The sequence below is a fragment of the Apus apus genome, chromosome 25 (genome assembly GCF_020740795.1).
Source record: "Apus apus isolate bApuApu2 chromosome 25, bApuApu2.pri.cur, whole genome shotgun sequence".
Lineage (NCBI taxonomy): Eukaryota > Metazoa > Chordata > Aves > Apodiformes > Apodidae > Apus > Apus apus.
Window position 1 is genome coordinate 1,497,518 of NC_067306.1, and position 13,426 is coordinate 1,510,943.

At 58.0% G+C, this 13,426-nt stretch overlaps 1 protein-coding gene across 1 annotated transcript in view; it reads right to left on the reverse strand.

Moving 5' to 3' along the window:
• Window positions 1-13,426, reverse strand: part of LASP1 (LIM and SH3 protein 1) — a 30,436-nt gene that overhangs the window by 15,179 nt on the left and 1,831 nt on the right. Inside the window, exon 2 of the mRNA XM_051640158.1 lies at window positions 9,882-9,976. Coding sequence (XP_051496118.1) covers window positions 9,882-9,976 — 95 coding nt within the window. The remainder of the gene's footprint in view (window positions 1-9,881; window positions 9,977-13,426) is intronic.

Sequence of the window (13,426 nt, forward strand, 5' to 3'; positions counted from 1 at the left end):
GCAAACACCAGCAGCAGGAGATGGGCTTTTGTTTTTCTCTTTATCCAAACCCAGGTGCCATTAAGGCAGCTGCTGGCGGAGCTGGGGCTTAATTAACAATAGTGCTAATCCAGTAAATGCACCACTTCAGCTTCAGGGGGCACGGGAGGACAGTCCTCGTCTCTTGTTTCACCGCTCACATCCTGGAGCCCTTTCCTGAGTTTCTTGGAAGTCACTGACTCACACCAAGGTCAAAGCAAACAAAGCCACCTTTTAAGTACAAACAGCTCAAAACCCAAGTGTCCTCCCAGATCATTGAACTCTCCATTTGCAGATCAGGTCTGGAAGGCAACAGGCTACACAGAGCAGCCCCAGACCTGCCCTCAGGACGGGAATAGAGCTCAGTCCTGGCCCTGCGAGGAGAGCCCCGTGCCACCACCACTGCGGGCTTTGCAAACCCAGAGGACTTTCCTTGCTGCTCAGCAGCAGCTTTGACAGAAAGCCCCAATTTTAACAGCTCCTGAGGGGCAGATCTTGGAAGAAAAGCCACAAAGGGGGGCACGAGGCTCCCGTGAAGGGCAAATGTAATTTTTAAGTTGTTCGCACCACCAGCCAGAGCTGCATTTCCAGCTCAGCCACGGCCCAGGAGCTCCCGTACTATCTCCCAGCCGAAATCATCCCATTGCCATGGCAACCGCATCCCGTGCCCGGGGCATGCTAATAACGCTCGGGAGGAGACAAGTCTCCGGCAGCAGCCTCTGGATGCGGGGAGGAGGGAAGCCCCCGTCCCTGCGAGGGCTGCAGAGAGAGAAATTCACCCCCGCGGCGCTGGGAAAGGGGAGAGCAGCGAATGTGGGGGAGAAAAACCCCGAAATATCGAGGAGGAGGGGAAAGAGCCCTGGGGTGAGAGCTCTGCTTGGAGCAGGCGCCGGACACTGACCCCCCAGGCAGGCTGGAGAGGAACTGCCGGGCGGGAGCGCACAGCCTGGGCTAGAAGGAGGTTTCCGCTTCTGTCGAGATGTTGAGGAAACCTCGCAGGGATGAGGCAGCTCCGGGCTCAGCCCCGGGTCCCCGACCTGCCCGTCTGCGCCGGGGGTGGGAAGGAGGCACAAACCGGGCGTTTTCCCCCAGGATTAGGCACCGTTTTCTCTCCCACAGCTCGTGAGATCTTGCCTGGTGAAGAAAAGGCAGCTGATCCCTTGGGGGATTTAAGGCCGGGGGTTCGTGCTGCAGGAGCAGCCCCTGGGCAGCGCTCCCTCCCTCCCGCCAGCCAGCCAGGCCAGCCAGCCCCCCCGGATCCCTGCCACGCACCCGAGAGGGGAAAACCACCTCCCGTGCATGAGAATCAGCCACAGTAATAGTCAGCAATAAATTAAAGCTTAACGAGAAGGCAGCGAGTGAAGCGCCTTGGGTGGGGAGGCAGCGTGTGCGTGGGAACGCGGCGGCTGCGGGTTCGTCCGTCCCGGCGTGGGGGGGTCCGGGGGAGGAGCAGACCCGGCCCCCCCTTCTCACGGTCAAAGCCAAGGCAGGAGCAGAGCTGTGGGTCCTCGCTGCCCTCCCCCAGCCGTCACCATAAATAGGTCTTGGCTGGGGAAGGAGGGAAGGGGGAGGGTGTTCATTGGCTCAACCTGCCTCGTTCTCTCGGGAGGAGCGTGAGCAGCACACGCCGAACCCACCCGCGCAATTATCATCCTCACCAACCAGGGCCGGAGCCAAACGGCTTCCAAAACTGGAAGCAGCAGGAGTTTGGGTGCCCACCACCGCAGCTTCCGTGCAGCAGAGCCCAGAGGCCACGGAGGAGGCGGCGGAGGGGATCACACCGCAGGAGCTCCCCTGGCTGCTGCCGGCGGGTTCCCCTGCCGGGGTCACACTCTTGCACGCCCCGGTCACACGCACCTCCCTGCCCTGACGCCCTTCACTCCCTCCCTCTGCTGCAGAAACACTCGTTTCCCAACTCAGCGCAACAGGCAGGGAACAAAAGTCCCGCTGAGGGAAGACGGAGCCCTGAAGGATCAGGAGCAAAACCCGCCCGGTTCCACTGGCTTCGGGCACAAGCGGCCCGAGAAGCCGCTTCAAACCATCTCTCTGCTGACAAGGGGCAAACCCAGGAACCTCTGAGCACCAGCGGGAGGCAGCGGGGGGCAGGGCGGTGTGAGCGGGGAGCTGGCCCCGGATCCGCCTCTGGCTGATGCTACAACAGGACCCAGACGCTTTGCTCCCGTTTTGGCAGGAACATCACGGTGTTTTCCCCGCCGGAGGGGACGGGGATGCAGGAGGGAGGGGGGGGAAAAGCAGGAAGGGGGCCGAGTTTCCGTGGGTCTCAAGGTCTGCCTGGTGCGGGACAGCCTGGGTGATGCTGCGGGAGGTGGGGGGGGGGCAGCCCTTGGCACCCTCAGGGCTACTCCAGGGAGTAAGAAAAGCCATCCCAGGTTTGACAGGCTGCAAAAAGTGATTGAACAGCCACAGGGGAGGAGCACAGCGACTGCGCGGACAGCCCCACCTGAGAGAGGCCACCTGCCCGCGGCAGCACCGGGCATCTGCCCCCCAGGGACAAACAGCACCGGGCATCTGCCCCCCAGGGACAAGCAGCACCGAGCCCTCTGCTTTCTGCATCACAGCAGCCCCTCCAGCCAGGCAGGTGCCATCGGCAGTGGCTTCTCAGTAGCCTCAAACACCCGCAAAACCCAGTGCACGCGGTTCCTCTGTCCAAAGGAAGGAGCTTTACAGCCCACAGCAAGACCCAGCAGGGCAGAACACCCCAGGGAGGCTGCACCAGCCCAGCCACAGCCACCAGAGAGGAGGTATTTTTTTGTCGCGTTTCTAAACGAGGTCAGTCGAGCCTCCTCCCGCCAGACAGAGCCCGTCTGGCTCCCGCATTAGGAGCTGTTCGAGCACCAGCAACTCCGAGGCAGATGAAAGTTTATCCAGTGTCAAGAGCGAGCTGCAGGCTTCCCGTGGGTAAAGGGTCTGTCTGCTCCGTGCCTCTTCCAGCCTGACACCGCCTCCCCCGCCCCCCCCCGAAAGAGCTCACCCAGTTCACCTGAGCAGCCAAGCAGCAAGAGCTGCGTGACCAAAGGCAAGAAGCCCCTCTGGCAGGGACATCAAAAAGCAAACAGACCCTTCCTCCCCACACACCAACCAGAAACTGCCCCAGACCAGCACCTTGGTCCCAGTTTCCTTGTGACCCACAAACTGATGACACCAGGGGAGTGTTTTCACCTTCCCAGAGCAGCAGCACAAAGTGATTTCATCTCCAGATCAACGTGACTCTCCAAGCACTCACACCCATCACAGCCCTGCCCTAAAAGCAGCATTTTCCCCCCATGAGCTGCCTTCCCAGGGGGCCCAGTTAAATGTCAGCACTTGAACTTGAAGCTCCAAAGCTGCCTCTGGAGCCTCACACAAGCTGGAAACAGCATTAAACTCCTCCAACAAAGAGGCTAGTGGGACACATCTGGAGAAACTCCCTGAGTGAGCACATCAGGGCACTGCCCAGCTGGTCATAAAGAGGCAACTGAAGCAGGGCTGGTGGCTACAGGACCCAGACTCAGCATCTTCAGCATGACTCAGCCCTGTATCAGTTCCTCCAGCAAGGCCAGTTTACACCACAAATGATGTGGGAGACGACTTGAGTGTTTAGAAGAGCCTCTCCAGCTCCGAGTGTTGCTTGTATTTGATGCAGACTGCTTGAAGCTTTTGGCAGACCTGCCCAGAGAGCAGCCCAGCCTTCAGCACTGGGTGCAAACACACTGTCCCTTCCTCACCCACCTCCCAGAGGGGACAGTCACCTCTGTGCAGCTGCATCGTGGTTTCAGAAAAGGAGAGTTAAACAAAGGAAGCAATAAGCCCTGTCCTGCCAAAAGGCTCCCAAGTTCACATCCTGCCTTTCAAAGAGCTGCTGGTTCTTGGGGACAAGCTTAAAAAAAAACCCAACAAAACACCCAAAAAACAACAAACTCTGCTTTTTTAACACTAAAAGCAGCACAACAGCACTTTGCAGAGGGATTGCAAACGTCCTACTGTGAAAGAGTAGACTGCAGAGAAAGGCTTCAGTTCCTCCCAGTGTTTCTGGGGAGAGGCTGCCAAAATGGCTGGTCCAGCCCTGCGTGTGTGCAGCTGCTGCCCTCCCCCAGCATCTGCTCTCAGCCTGTCTCAGAAACAGCTCTGCAGGACTGGGAGCACTTCACAGGATCCTGGTTCTCAGGGACAACCCCCCCCAGTGATGCCAGGCTAGCACAAGGCTGGAGGAAACAGGGGAACCAAAAGGGGAACCTCCAGGAGCTCCAGACAGCTGTCTGGGCATGGGGCAGCAGTGGGGAGCAGGGTTTTGGGGAGCAGGGTTTGCTCAGCCAGCTCAGCTCCCCAGCAGGATCCATCTCACCCCCAACCCAACAGCTCCAGCAGCAGCTCCCCAGGGGTGCAGAGCAGCACACACCACCCGGTGAAAACCAGCCTGTTTTCACAAACCTACTTCAATCCAGAGCAGAGAAGGCAGGAGAAGAGGGGTTGCCAGGCTGGGAAGTCAGGAGTTGCATCTGGAAAGGGCCCTGCTCCTCACACTGCTCCCCTCTCCCCCTCCTGACCCCCAAAACACAGCAGGGCCTGGCCCACCCTGCCCTCGCTGGGGGGCAGGGCAGGCAGTGACACAGAGCTGGGTTTCCCAAAAGGTTTTTTGGCCCCAGATATGAATTAGCAATTTTTGGAAAGTCAACAATCCATCTGCAGCCCCCCCCGCCATGAGGTCAGCACCAGGCAGCCCTTGCTGCCCAAACCCTGCACTGCTGGTCCTGGGGGACACCATGGGCTGTGCCCCCCTCCCCAGGCTGTGCCCCAGCAGCTGCCAGGCCCTGGAATTCTGCCCCAAGTCACAAACCCCCACCAGCTGGGTCCATTCTGCTGCTCTCCAGGACAGGGAGGAGACCCCCACCCACGGGGGCATCACACCCTGCCCACAGGGACAGGGTCTCCTGGAGCTCACTGCCCATCTGCTTCCCTGGGATGAGATGGCCTTTAACAATAAGCACCTGAAGCAGGAGCACATTCTCCTCCTCCTAACTCCAGGAACAGCTGGGAAACATCTACCAGGTGGGTGGGGAACACCTGGGGCTACTGGGAAGGAGAAACATGGAAACACAGGGAGAACCCAGGAGAGAGAGGAGCTGCTTGCAAAGAGCCATGGTGAGATTTCTCCTCGCCAGCCCCTGCAGAAGCTTCACTCACCAACACTTTGGGTTGTACATCCAGGGGCAGCACTGCTTTAAACTTCAAGAGCCCCAGATTGGCTGTAGGGAGGGTGGCAGAGCCCTAAAGGAGGGTTGGGTTTCCAGGAGGAATGCTGCCAGCTGTGAGAGTCTGCCCACAGAGAGCACCTGGAACAAACCATCCCCAAACACTTCAGAAACCAGAGACTCCAGCCCAAAGAGGAGTCACCAACATCTGCAGCCTTCCAGCCATGAAATCATGGCATTGCCCAGGAAAGCTCCCCTGTGCCCTCTCTCCCCCACACAAGATCCACCAGGGACCCCTCCCCGAGCACAGCAGAGGTGAAGCAGCAGGGCCCTGTACCTCAAAGCCCTCGTGTCAGGGGGTCCTTCCCCCCCACCCCCTTTTCATTTGCAGACACAAAGCAGAGTGCTGAGCTCTGGGCCATGCCAAGCAAGCACACCAAGGCAGAAAAGCAGCTTCTCCTCCAGAAACTCGGCACAAATAAAGCATCGGATAAACACCTGGAATCTGTCCCAGCCACACAGTTGTTCCTCTTTTCCTTCCTGTCCCTCCTCCCCCCAAAACTTGGAAGATCACTTTATTAACACAGTGGGCTGCTACCAGATGGAGCAGAGAGCAGTGCCAGGAACAGATCACTGGCTCCTTGTGAAGCCCAGAGCCACTCACTCACTTTTTCCAAGCAAGGAGTCAGTCCTGAGGTATCAGGCTGCTCGCTCTGCACGGCAAGGGAAGGATTTTAACAGTGAGCAATCTGCCAGGGAGGTTCTCCAGGTCACCAGCAGGCATTCAAGGTGTCCCAGCTCCTGTTCCGAGTTGCTGTGCCCCAGTAACACCAGTGCCAGGTCTAGGTGAGCTGGGCGGGGCAGCTGCAGAGCAGAACCGCTTGTCCTGACTCAGCAAAGAGGAATGTCAGCCCCGAGATCCCCCGGGGACACATCGGCAAAGCACCGGGTGTGGCTTCTCTGCAGGGAAAGGCAGCTCCTTGAAGGCAAGCTGAAGTCACGCGAGTGCGGCAGATGGAGGGAGCGGGGACCCCGCCGAGACACCTACCCCAGATATTTTTGGCAGCCCTGCTTTTAGCCTTTAACCCCTTTTTGAGGAGGAAGAGACGCAGCACAGGGAAAAGGGAGGTTGGGGTTGCCCTGCGCTGCTGGGGCAGCCAGGACGGCAGCAGCTCCCGGCGCGGGGGGACACACGGGACGCTGCACCACAGCCCAGCCTGCCCCTCCTGGGCAGGGGACGAGGGACTGCGGAGCACGGAGGCCACTACCTGCCTGCCAGCCCGTTTGCAGCAGCAGGAAATTAAGAGAAAAAAGGAGGTTTCCCCAGCGCTGCGGGGGCGCGGGCAGGAGCAGCCCCGGGGCTCGGCAGAGCCTGGATCCCGCCAGCGCCGCAGCTGCTCCCGCATCAGCAGCGAGTCAGGCAAACCCACAGCTCCCAGGCAGAAGTCCAGCCTCAGGTCTCATCTAAATGCCCTCAGGGGAGATGGGCAGAACAACCTCGTAGCCCGGACAGGCAGAAAAGGAGCCTCTTGCCCAGGAAACTGCTCCTTCTCCCCCCCAGCCCAGCTCCCCTGCCCGCTGCTGCCTCGGGAGGTGCCAGCTCCTCGGGGCCAAGCTGCAGCTTTGAGCTCTCACACAAGGTCCTGGAGGCAGATTCATGCTGGACGCTGCCCAGGCAAAGCCTGGAGCTGCCAGCAAGGAGGGGACCAGAGCCCTGCTGCTGGTGTCACCTCCATTTGGGATCACAGCTGAGGGACACAGCCCTGGTCCCCCAGCCTCAGCCCTGCCAGCTGCAGCAGAGCTCTGCCATCCCTTCAGCACAAGGAGCAAGACATTAAAGCAATATATCATGCACATCTGGGAGCAGCTGGTCTCCCTGAACACACCCCCAGCCTTGCCTGCCCCGTGCAGCCGGGCTCTCCTCCTGCCCTACACTTTCAGAAGCCTCCAGCTTCCCTTGGACACTGCCCTTCCTCCACTTCTACCCCTTTTAGTTCAAAGTGCTCACGTAAGGAGAGGAGCCCAGCCTCAAATGCTGCTTTCAGCTAACAACCAGTCACCCCAGTCCCAGAAAAGTCAAAAGGGGAATGGTGAGGAGGGTGGAGATGGTCCCATCTGTCACCAGGCAAGTTCCTGACACCAGCAGGCATGGGAGAGGGGAGGGCAGAGTTAAGCAGCCACCTTCTTGAAAGGCTTCACAGATTCATTGCTTGGGTAGTGTCAGATAGGGAGGAAGCCCAGCCCTCTTCCTCCTGCTCTCTTGAAGAAAGAGACTCAGGAATTTGGCAGAAGGCCACAGCTCAAACAGAGGAGACCCTGTGCTGAGACATGTTCAGAAAAGCAGCCTCTGCCCTGCCAGGATAAACGTTGCTTTTCCACCCCCTCCTCCAGGGAACAGAAGTTGTTGCCCCTCAACTCCAAGACCAGCAAAAGCTGTTTGGACAGGGTGGGCTCCTGGGCTGTCCTCCTGCCACACACTCCCCTTGCCTGGACATTCCCACCTCCCTGGGATACTGGGAAGGAAACAAATCCATGTCCTCAGGTCAGAGCTTCCCTTCACCCCAGGTCTGGTCCCTGCACGCCTACAGTCCCCCCCAAAAAACCCAGGGGCTGGCAGCATTTTCCAGCTGCCCTCACTTTGCTTCAAGGCAGCACCAGGCAAGGCAGGAGGAGCAAAGCATCTGCTGCAGGTTCCTGGGCACCCTCTGACCATCCAGGGTGACCCCGGGGTGGAGGCAGGACAGAGCTGCCTCTTCTCCAGGGAGGCTGTTAAAGGGTTAAAACAGCAAAGCAGCATCAAAGGGAGCTCCGGGCAGAGGGGGCTGAGAACCAGAGATGGGTCGAGGTTGCTGCAGACTCCTTGGAATCTCAGGAATTTCCCATTATTATCCCACTTCCCTTCCAGCAGCCGGGAGGGTGAGAGCAGGACCCGGGCTCAGCCCAGCACCCTGTGCCAGGCAAGGCTCTGCCAGAGCTGGGAGCAGGTGCCCAGATCCTGGGAAGAAGGGTTTGGTTCAGGACCCTGAGGAGGGCTCAGGGGGCTTCTCTCCAGCTCACACGCCCCAGGCTGGTTGGGCCACCCCCAAAGTGGGTTGAGAGACCCACACAGCCCAAGAACAAGTCACCCTGCCTCAGGCCACAGGTTTCCCCTCATCCTACTCCAGTGCTCCAGAAGTTCCCAGTTCCCCCTCAGAAGCTGGAGCTCCAGCAGTGCTGGTGCCCCCGTACGGCTCAACAACCCAGAGGTTTCTGCTACTTTCCACAGTTGCTCCCCCCTTATTTCAGGTGCAATCCCAAGACACAACCACCACTTGTGTAAGGTTGGGGAGACCTTAGAGTACCTTCCAGTGCCTGAAGGAGCTCCAGAAAAGCTGGGGAGGGACTTGGGACAAGGGCAGGGAGTGAGAGGACAAGGGGGGATGGCTTTTAACTGGGAGAGTGAGATTAAGACAAGACACGAGGAGGAAATTCTAGAGTGTGAGGGTGGTGAGACACTGGTTGCCCAGAGAAGCTGTAGCTGCCCTGTCCCTGCTCTGAGCAGCCTGGGCTGGTGGGAGGTGTCCCTGCCCATGCAGGCTGTTGGATCTGGATGATCTTTAAGGTCCCTGCAACCCAAACCATCCCATTATCCTATGATTATCAGCAATAACCAACCTCCTAACAAGCTCCAGAAGTGGGAGGTGGCTGCTCAGGCTCCATATGCTCTTATGTCTCCTTTCTACTTCTCTTGGACATTAATACCCATTTTACAAGGATGCTGTCAGGATTAAAGTGTAAGTGCTCTGTGAATGGGCTGTGCTACACAAGCTCTGAGTACTATTATGTTACCTAATATTTTTTCTAAGAATTGTTAATGTGTAAGAAGCAGCTACAAAAATTCTTCCTGCAAAGCTCCTTTCCAGACATTAAGAAACATGTCAAGGAAGAACTGAGCTCCATGGAGATGTGGGCTGAGCAGGGACTGGCATGGGCTACAAATCCAGCCCAGAGAGCTGTGCACAATTAAGGGCCCTTCTTGATTACTAGAAAGGAAAACAAAGGGTGTCAGGGAACAGCCCCAGCTCAGAAGCAGCTTGAAAGGTCCAGGAAAGCAAACAGGTGTGGCAGGAGCTGCTCTCCTGCCCCTGCTCCAGCTCCACTTCCCCTCCCTGCTCAGGAGAGAAGGATCTTACATTCAAGCTGAATTTCCCTTCAGGTGCATTTACCTTCCCAGCATCCATGGCAAGTGCCAGGAGATGGGATGAACTGGCCATCAACCCCTGCCAGCACAAGCTGCAGTGTCACCTGTGTCACACCCCTCACCCCCTGCACAAAAGGGCATCTCTCTCCTCTCCCCAGAGTCCTGCACTCAGCTGAGCTGGAATATACACCTTGTTATTTCCCTTTCTTTAAAGGGGATGCAGACTAAAATCAACACCCTGTGAACACCTGCCTGTATTTTAACTGTGTTCACCTTCTGTCTGCCCAGGCTGGAGCTGGAACACCAGCCCAATTCGAGCTTGGAAAACACCATCTTAACACCTGCATTAACTGCCAGCCTGAGCCCTTCAGCCAGGGCTTTCCCAGCAAGGGAGAGAGAATTCCTGCAGGGGTCAGGGCTCCCCACAGCTCGCATTTTGGGGTGTCAGGACCAGTGCTCAGGAGGGCCCAGCAGACCCCAGAGCAGCCACTCACGCGTTGCAGTACGGCTTCTTCTCGTAGCCCTTGTAGTTTTTCATGTTGAGGGTCATCTTGCAGGTCTCGCAGTGGAAACATGCCTTGTGCCAGAACTGGAGAGAGACAAAAAGGGATCATTAACACTAGTGACTCCCCAGAACAGGGCCACGTCCCTCTAGAATCACACAGCTCCAAGCAGTTCCTCCAGCCTGGAGACTGCAGCGATGGCATCGGTGAACCCTGCAAAGCCCAGACAACATTCTTCCTGGCTCAGGAGACAAAGAAATCTCTCCTGACCCTCTCATCACATCCTGTCTCAACAGGGCAGCACCACTTGGGACTTGCATCACAGCAGCATCTTGCTGCCTTATCGCCAAGGCAGGAATTCACTGGGCTCAGCCAGATCCAGGAGAGGAGAAGCCTCATGCTGTGGAAGAGGCTCAACATCAACTCTGTCCTGTGAGCCAGGAGACTGCCAGCAGAGCTCCCAGCTGTGATTTGTGGGCTTCAAAGTTGCTGCTTTGGGTTTTTTTTTTGCTGATGTTAGCCAAGAGATAGCCAGAAGAGCAGGTCAGGTAAGGCTGCAGAGACAGAGCCAGGGAAACAGAGAGAGAAGGTTCCCATGAGAAGCAGACAGTCTGACACAGACAGGTCCTCCCCACAGCCACCACCTCCTGACTGCAACTTCAGTGGTTAATCTCAAACCTCACAGATCCTACAGCCCCAGAAGATGCAGGATCACCCAAACACACCTTGTTCCTCCTCAGTGGGGCTGTCAACAGCTCTGCCAGCTCTTGCCAGGGCTGCAGGCTCACACAGGGCTGAGAGGACAGTGAGAGGGCAGGGGAGCTCCTAGCCAGTGTTTTGGTGAAGGTAACTTTTGCATCCTCTCCCAGCAGGCTCCAGTTATCCCCACACCCAGCCCGGGGTCCCACCTGAACACAGCAGCACAGCCCTCCTTCCAGCCAGTCAGACACACTCAGGGCTGAGGAAGAAGACACAGCTCCTGAAATGCAGACCATGACCCTGCACTACAGGTGCAGCCCCTAATGAGCTCTGAAGTGTTTCCAGTTTTCAAAGCTACTCCAAGAAATTACTTCCACTTGGCATTTAACTGGCCTGAGTGGCCTTCAAGGCTGGAGGAAGCCCCAGAAGAAGAGCTCAAAGCTGCTCCCAAGCAGTTCTACCCCACCCAGCCCCAGGCTGCTGCTCTGCCAGTCCCCAGGTGACCAGGCTTGGTGCTTCCTCCAGCAGCTCCAGGCACCTGAGGGATCTGGTGGTACCCCCCAGGGAGCAGAGCAGGAAGGAAAGCAGGAGCAGAGCAATGGGGAAAGCACAGCCCCAGGACACTTGACTCATTGGAGGAGAGTCCTGTCCAGGGGAGCCCTCCCTGCACAGCTGGACCCCCAGCACCACCCCCCAAAACCAGGAAGGGAACAAGCCAGAAGCCACATCAGCAGCTCCCAAGCCCAGGTCCATCCCAGCCCAGGAACCTGCCGAGGGACACCCAGGGCTGAGCCAGGCACAGGCAGCAAACCCGGGAGAGCAGGAGGCAGCTGCTGCTGCCACTTCCAACCCTGAAGCTTTTCAAAAGTCAGTTCCCACCGCTGCCAGCTCCTGGCTCGCTCTGTGCTCCCGCAGGGAGAGCCGAGCCCTTGTGCCACCTCCCCGCAGGTACCACACCCCGTGCACAAACACGGCGGCTCTACCAGCCTCTGACTCAGCCCATAAGGACAATTTGCTTCGTTTCAGTTGCTCAGAGCAACGTATTTGTTCTTTCCCTCTAGTTACACAAGCTCCTCCAGCGCTTGCTGCTGGCGGGGAGAGGGGGCTTCTTCCCACACCACATCCCCCCCCCCCAGCACCTCCTTCACATCCAGCCTGTCCCGGATTATTCCCCCTCCCAGCTGTCAGGACAGGGATCAACAGCTGAGCCCCGAGCCCACGGAAGTGTCAGTGTTTGCAGTTGTTACAGCCACATGAGAGGTAATTACCAGAGCCCTCCGAGGCCATCAGCTGCTGCCAGCGCTGTCACAGCTGGGCACAAATGCCAGAGGTGCCACAACAAGTACGTACAGCTGAGCTGACAGCTCCAGAGCCTCGCAGGAGCACCCGGGCTCCCAAGAGCCCAGGGCTATGTGACAAGGCCAGCTGTCCCTCCCTCCCCACGGCAGCCTCCCCACTGAGCGCAGCAGAGATGTGCTCAGGCAGCTTCACCCCCAGCCAGAGAGCAATTAATGCACATTCTTGCCTCAGTTTGCATCAGACACTGCTCAGCTAAGGTGTCTCTCTCCTGTGGCTCTTGCCAAGGACCCTCTGCAGCCTGAGCAGGCAGTTGAGCTACCCAGAGGGCTTCACCCCTAACCCTGCCTACCCCTACACTCAGTCTTCCCACTCCCAGCATCCAGGAATCTAAACCAGCACGGAAGGCAGAGCTGCGGGGCACAGGGGAGCTGCAGCTATCTAGGCTTCCAGCAGGGCTACCACGCACCCTCCAGAGAAAGAGGACAAGTTTCAAATAGGTTTTTTTAGAGAAGCATTAACACCATAATGTGCTTTTCAACCCCAAGTTGGAAGCTGAACAGGGGAACAGCTGCAGGGCACAGCTCACCCCTTGTCCCAGCAGGTTGCATCCTATAGCAGAACCTGGCTGCAGCCCAGGGCAGGATCCTGGAGGGATGGAGCCCGGGAAGCAGCTCTGCCCCTCGCAGCAGAGCAGCCCTGGGCTCAGAGCTCCCAGAGCATGTTGGTGTATCTGTTTATGGCTCATGCTACAGCTGCAGAACATCCCTCTACCAAGCACAGACACCCCCGGGAGCAAACGTGACAGGAGTCTCAAAGGTTGGAGGACAACACAAGGAGAAGCTCGTTGGGCTGCAGTGAAAGCCTTGATCAGGTTTAACGCACCAATTCTAACTTCTACTCATTTGAGAAGAAGTCATGTGGGTTCAGCAGCTGCAACCACCAAACCCAGCCAGGACAGGAGATGTCACTTCCCCAGCGGAAGCCAACCCCGTCACCCAGCACCTTATCTGGGGAGCGGGGGGAAGGGACCAACACCCATTTCCCCGAGCAGGACATTTGCCTGTCGCAAGGTGACAAAGTGAACAGTCAAGAGGCAGGAGGAGTTTGGCCCCAGGCGCGTCCCCGCCCCGCAGCGCGGGAGGAAGCAGCGACTTTCCCTCCTCTGCTGTAAATCTGAGTTGTGTCCAGTTCTGGAGCCCCCGACGTAAGGACATGGAGAAAGTCCAGAGGAGGCCACGGAGATGATGGGAGGGCTGGAGCAGCTCTGGAGACAGGCTGGGAGAGTTGGGGTGTTCAGCCTGGAGAAGAGAAGGCTCCAGGGAGACCTTAGAGCAGCTTCCAGTGCCTGAAGGGGCTCCAGGAAAGCTGGGGAGGGACTTGGGACAAGGGCAGGGAGGGATGGGATGAGGGGGATGGATGAAAACCGGAAGAGGGAGATTGAGGTGAGACATGAGGAGGAAATTCTTCCCTGTGAGGGTGGTGAGAGCCTGGAACAGGTTGCCCAGGGAAGCTGTGGCTGCCCCATCCCTGGCAGTGTT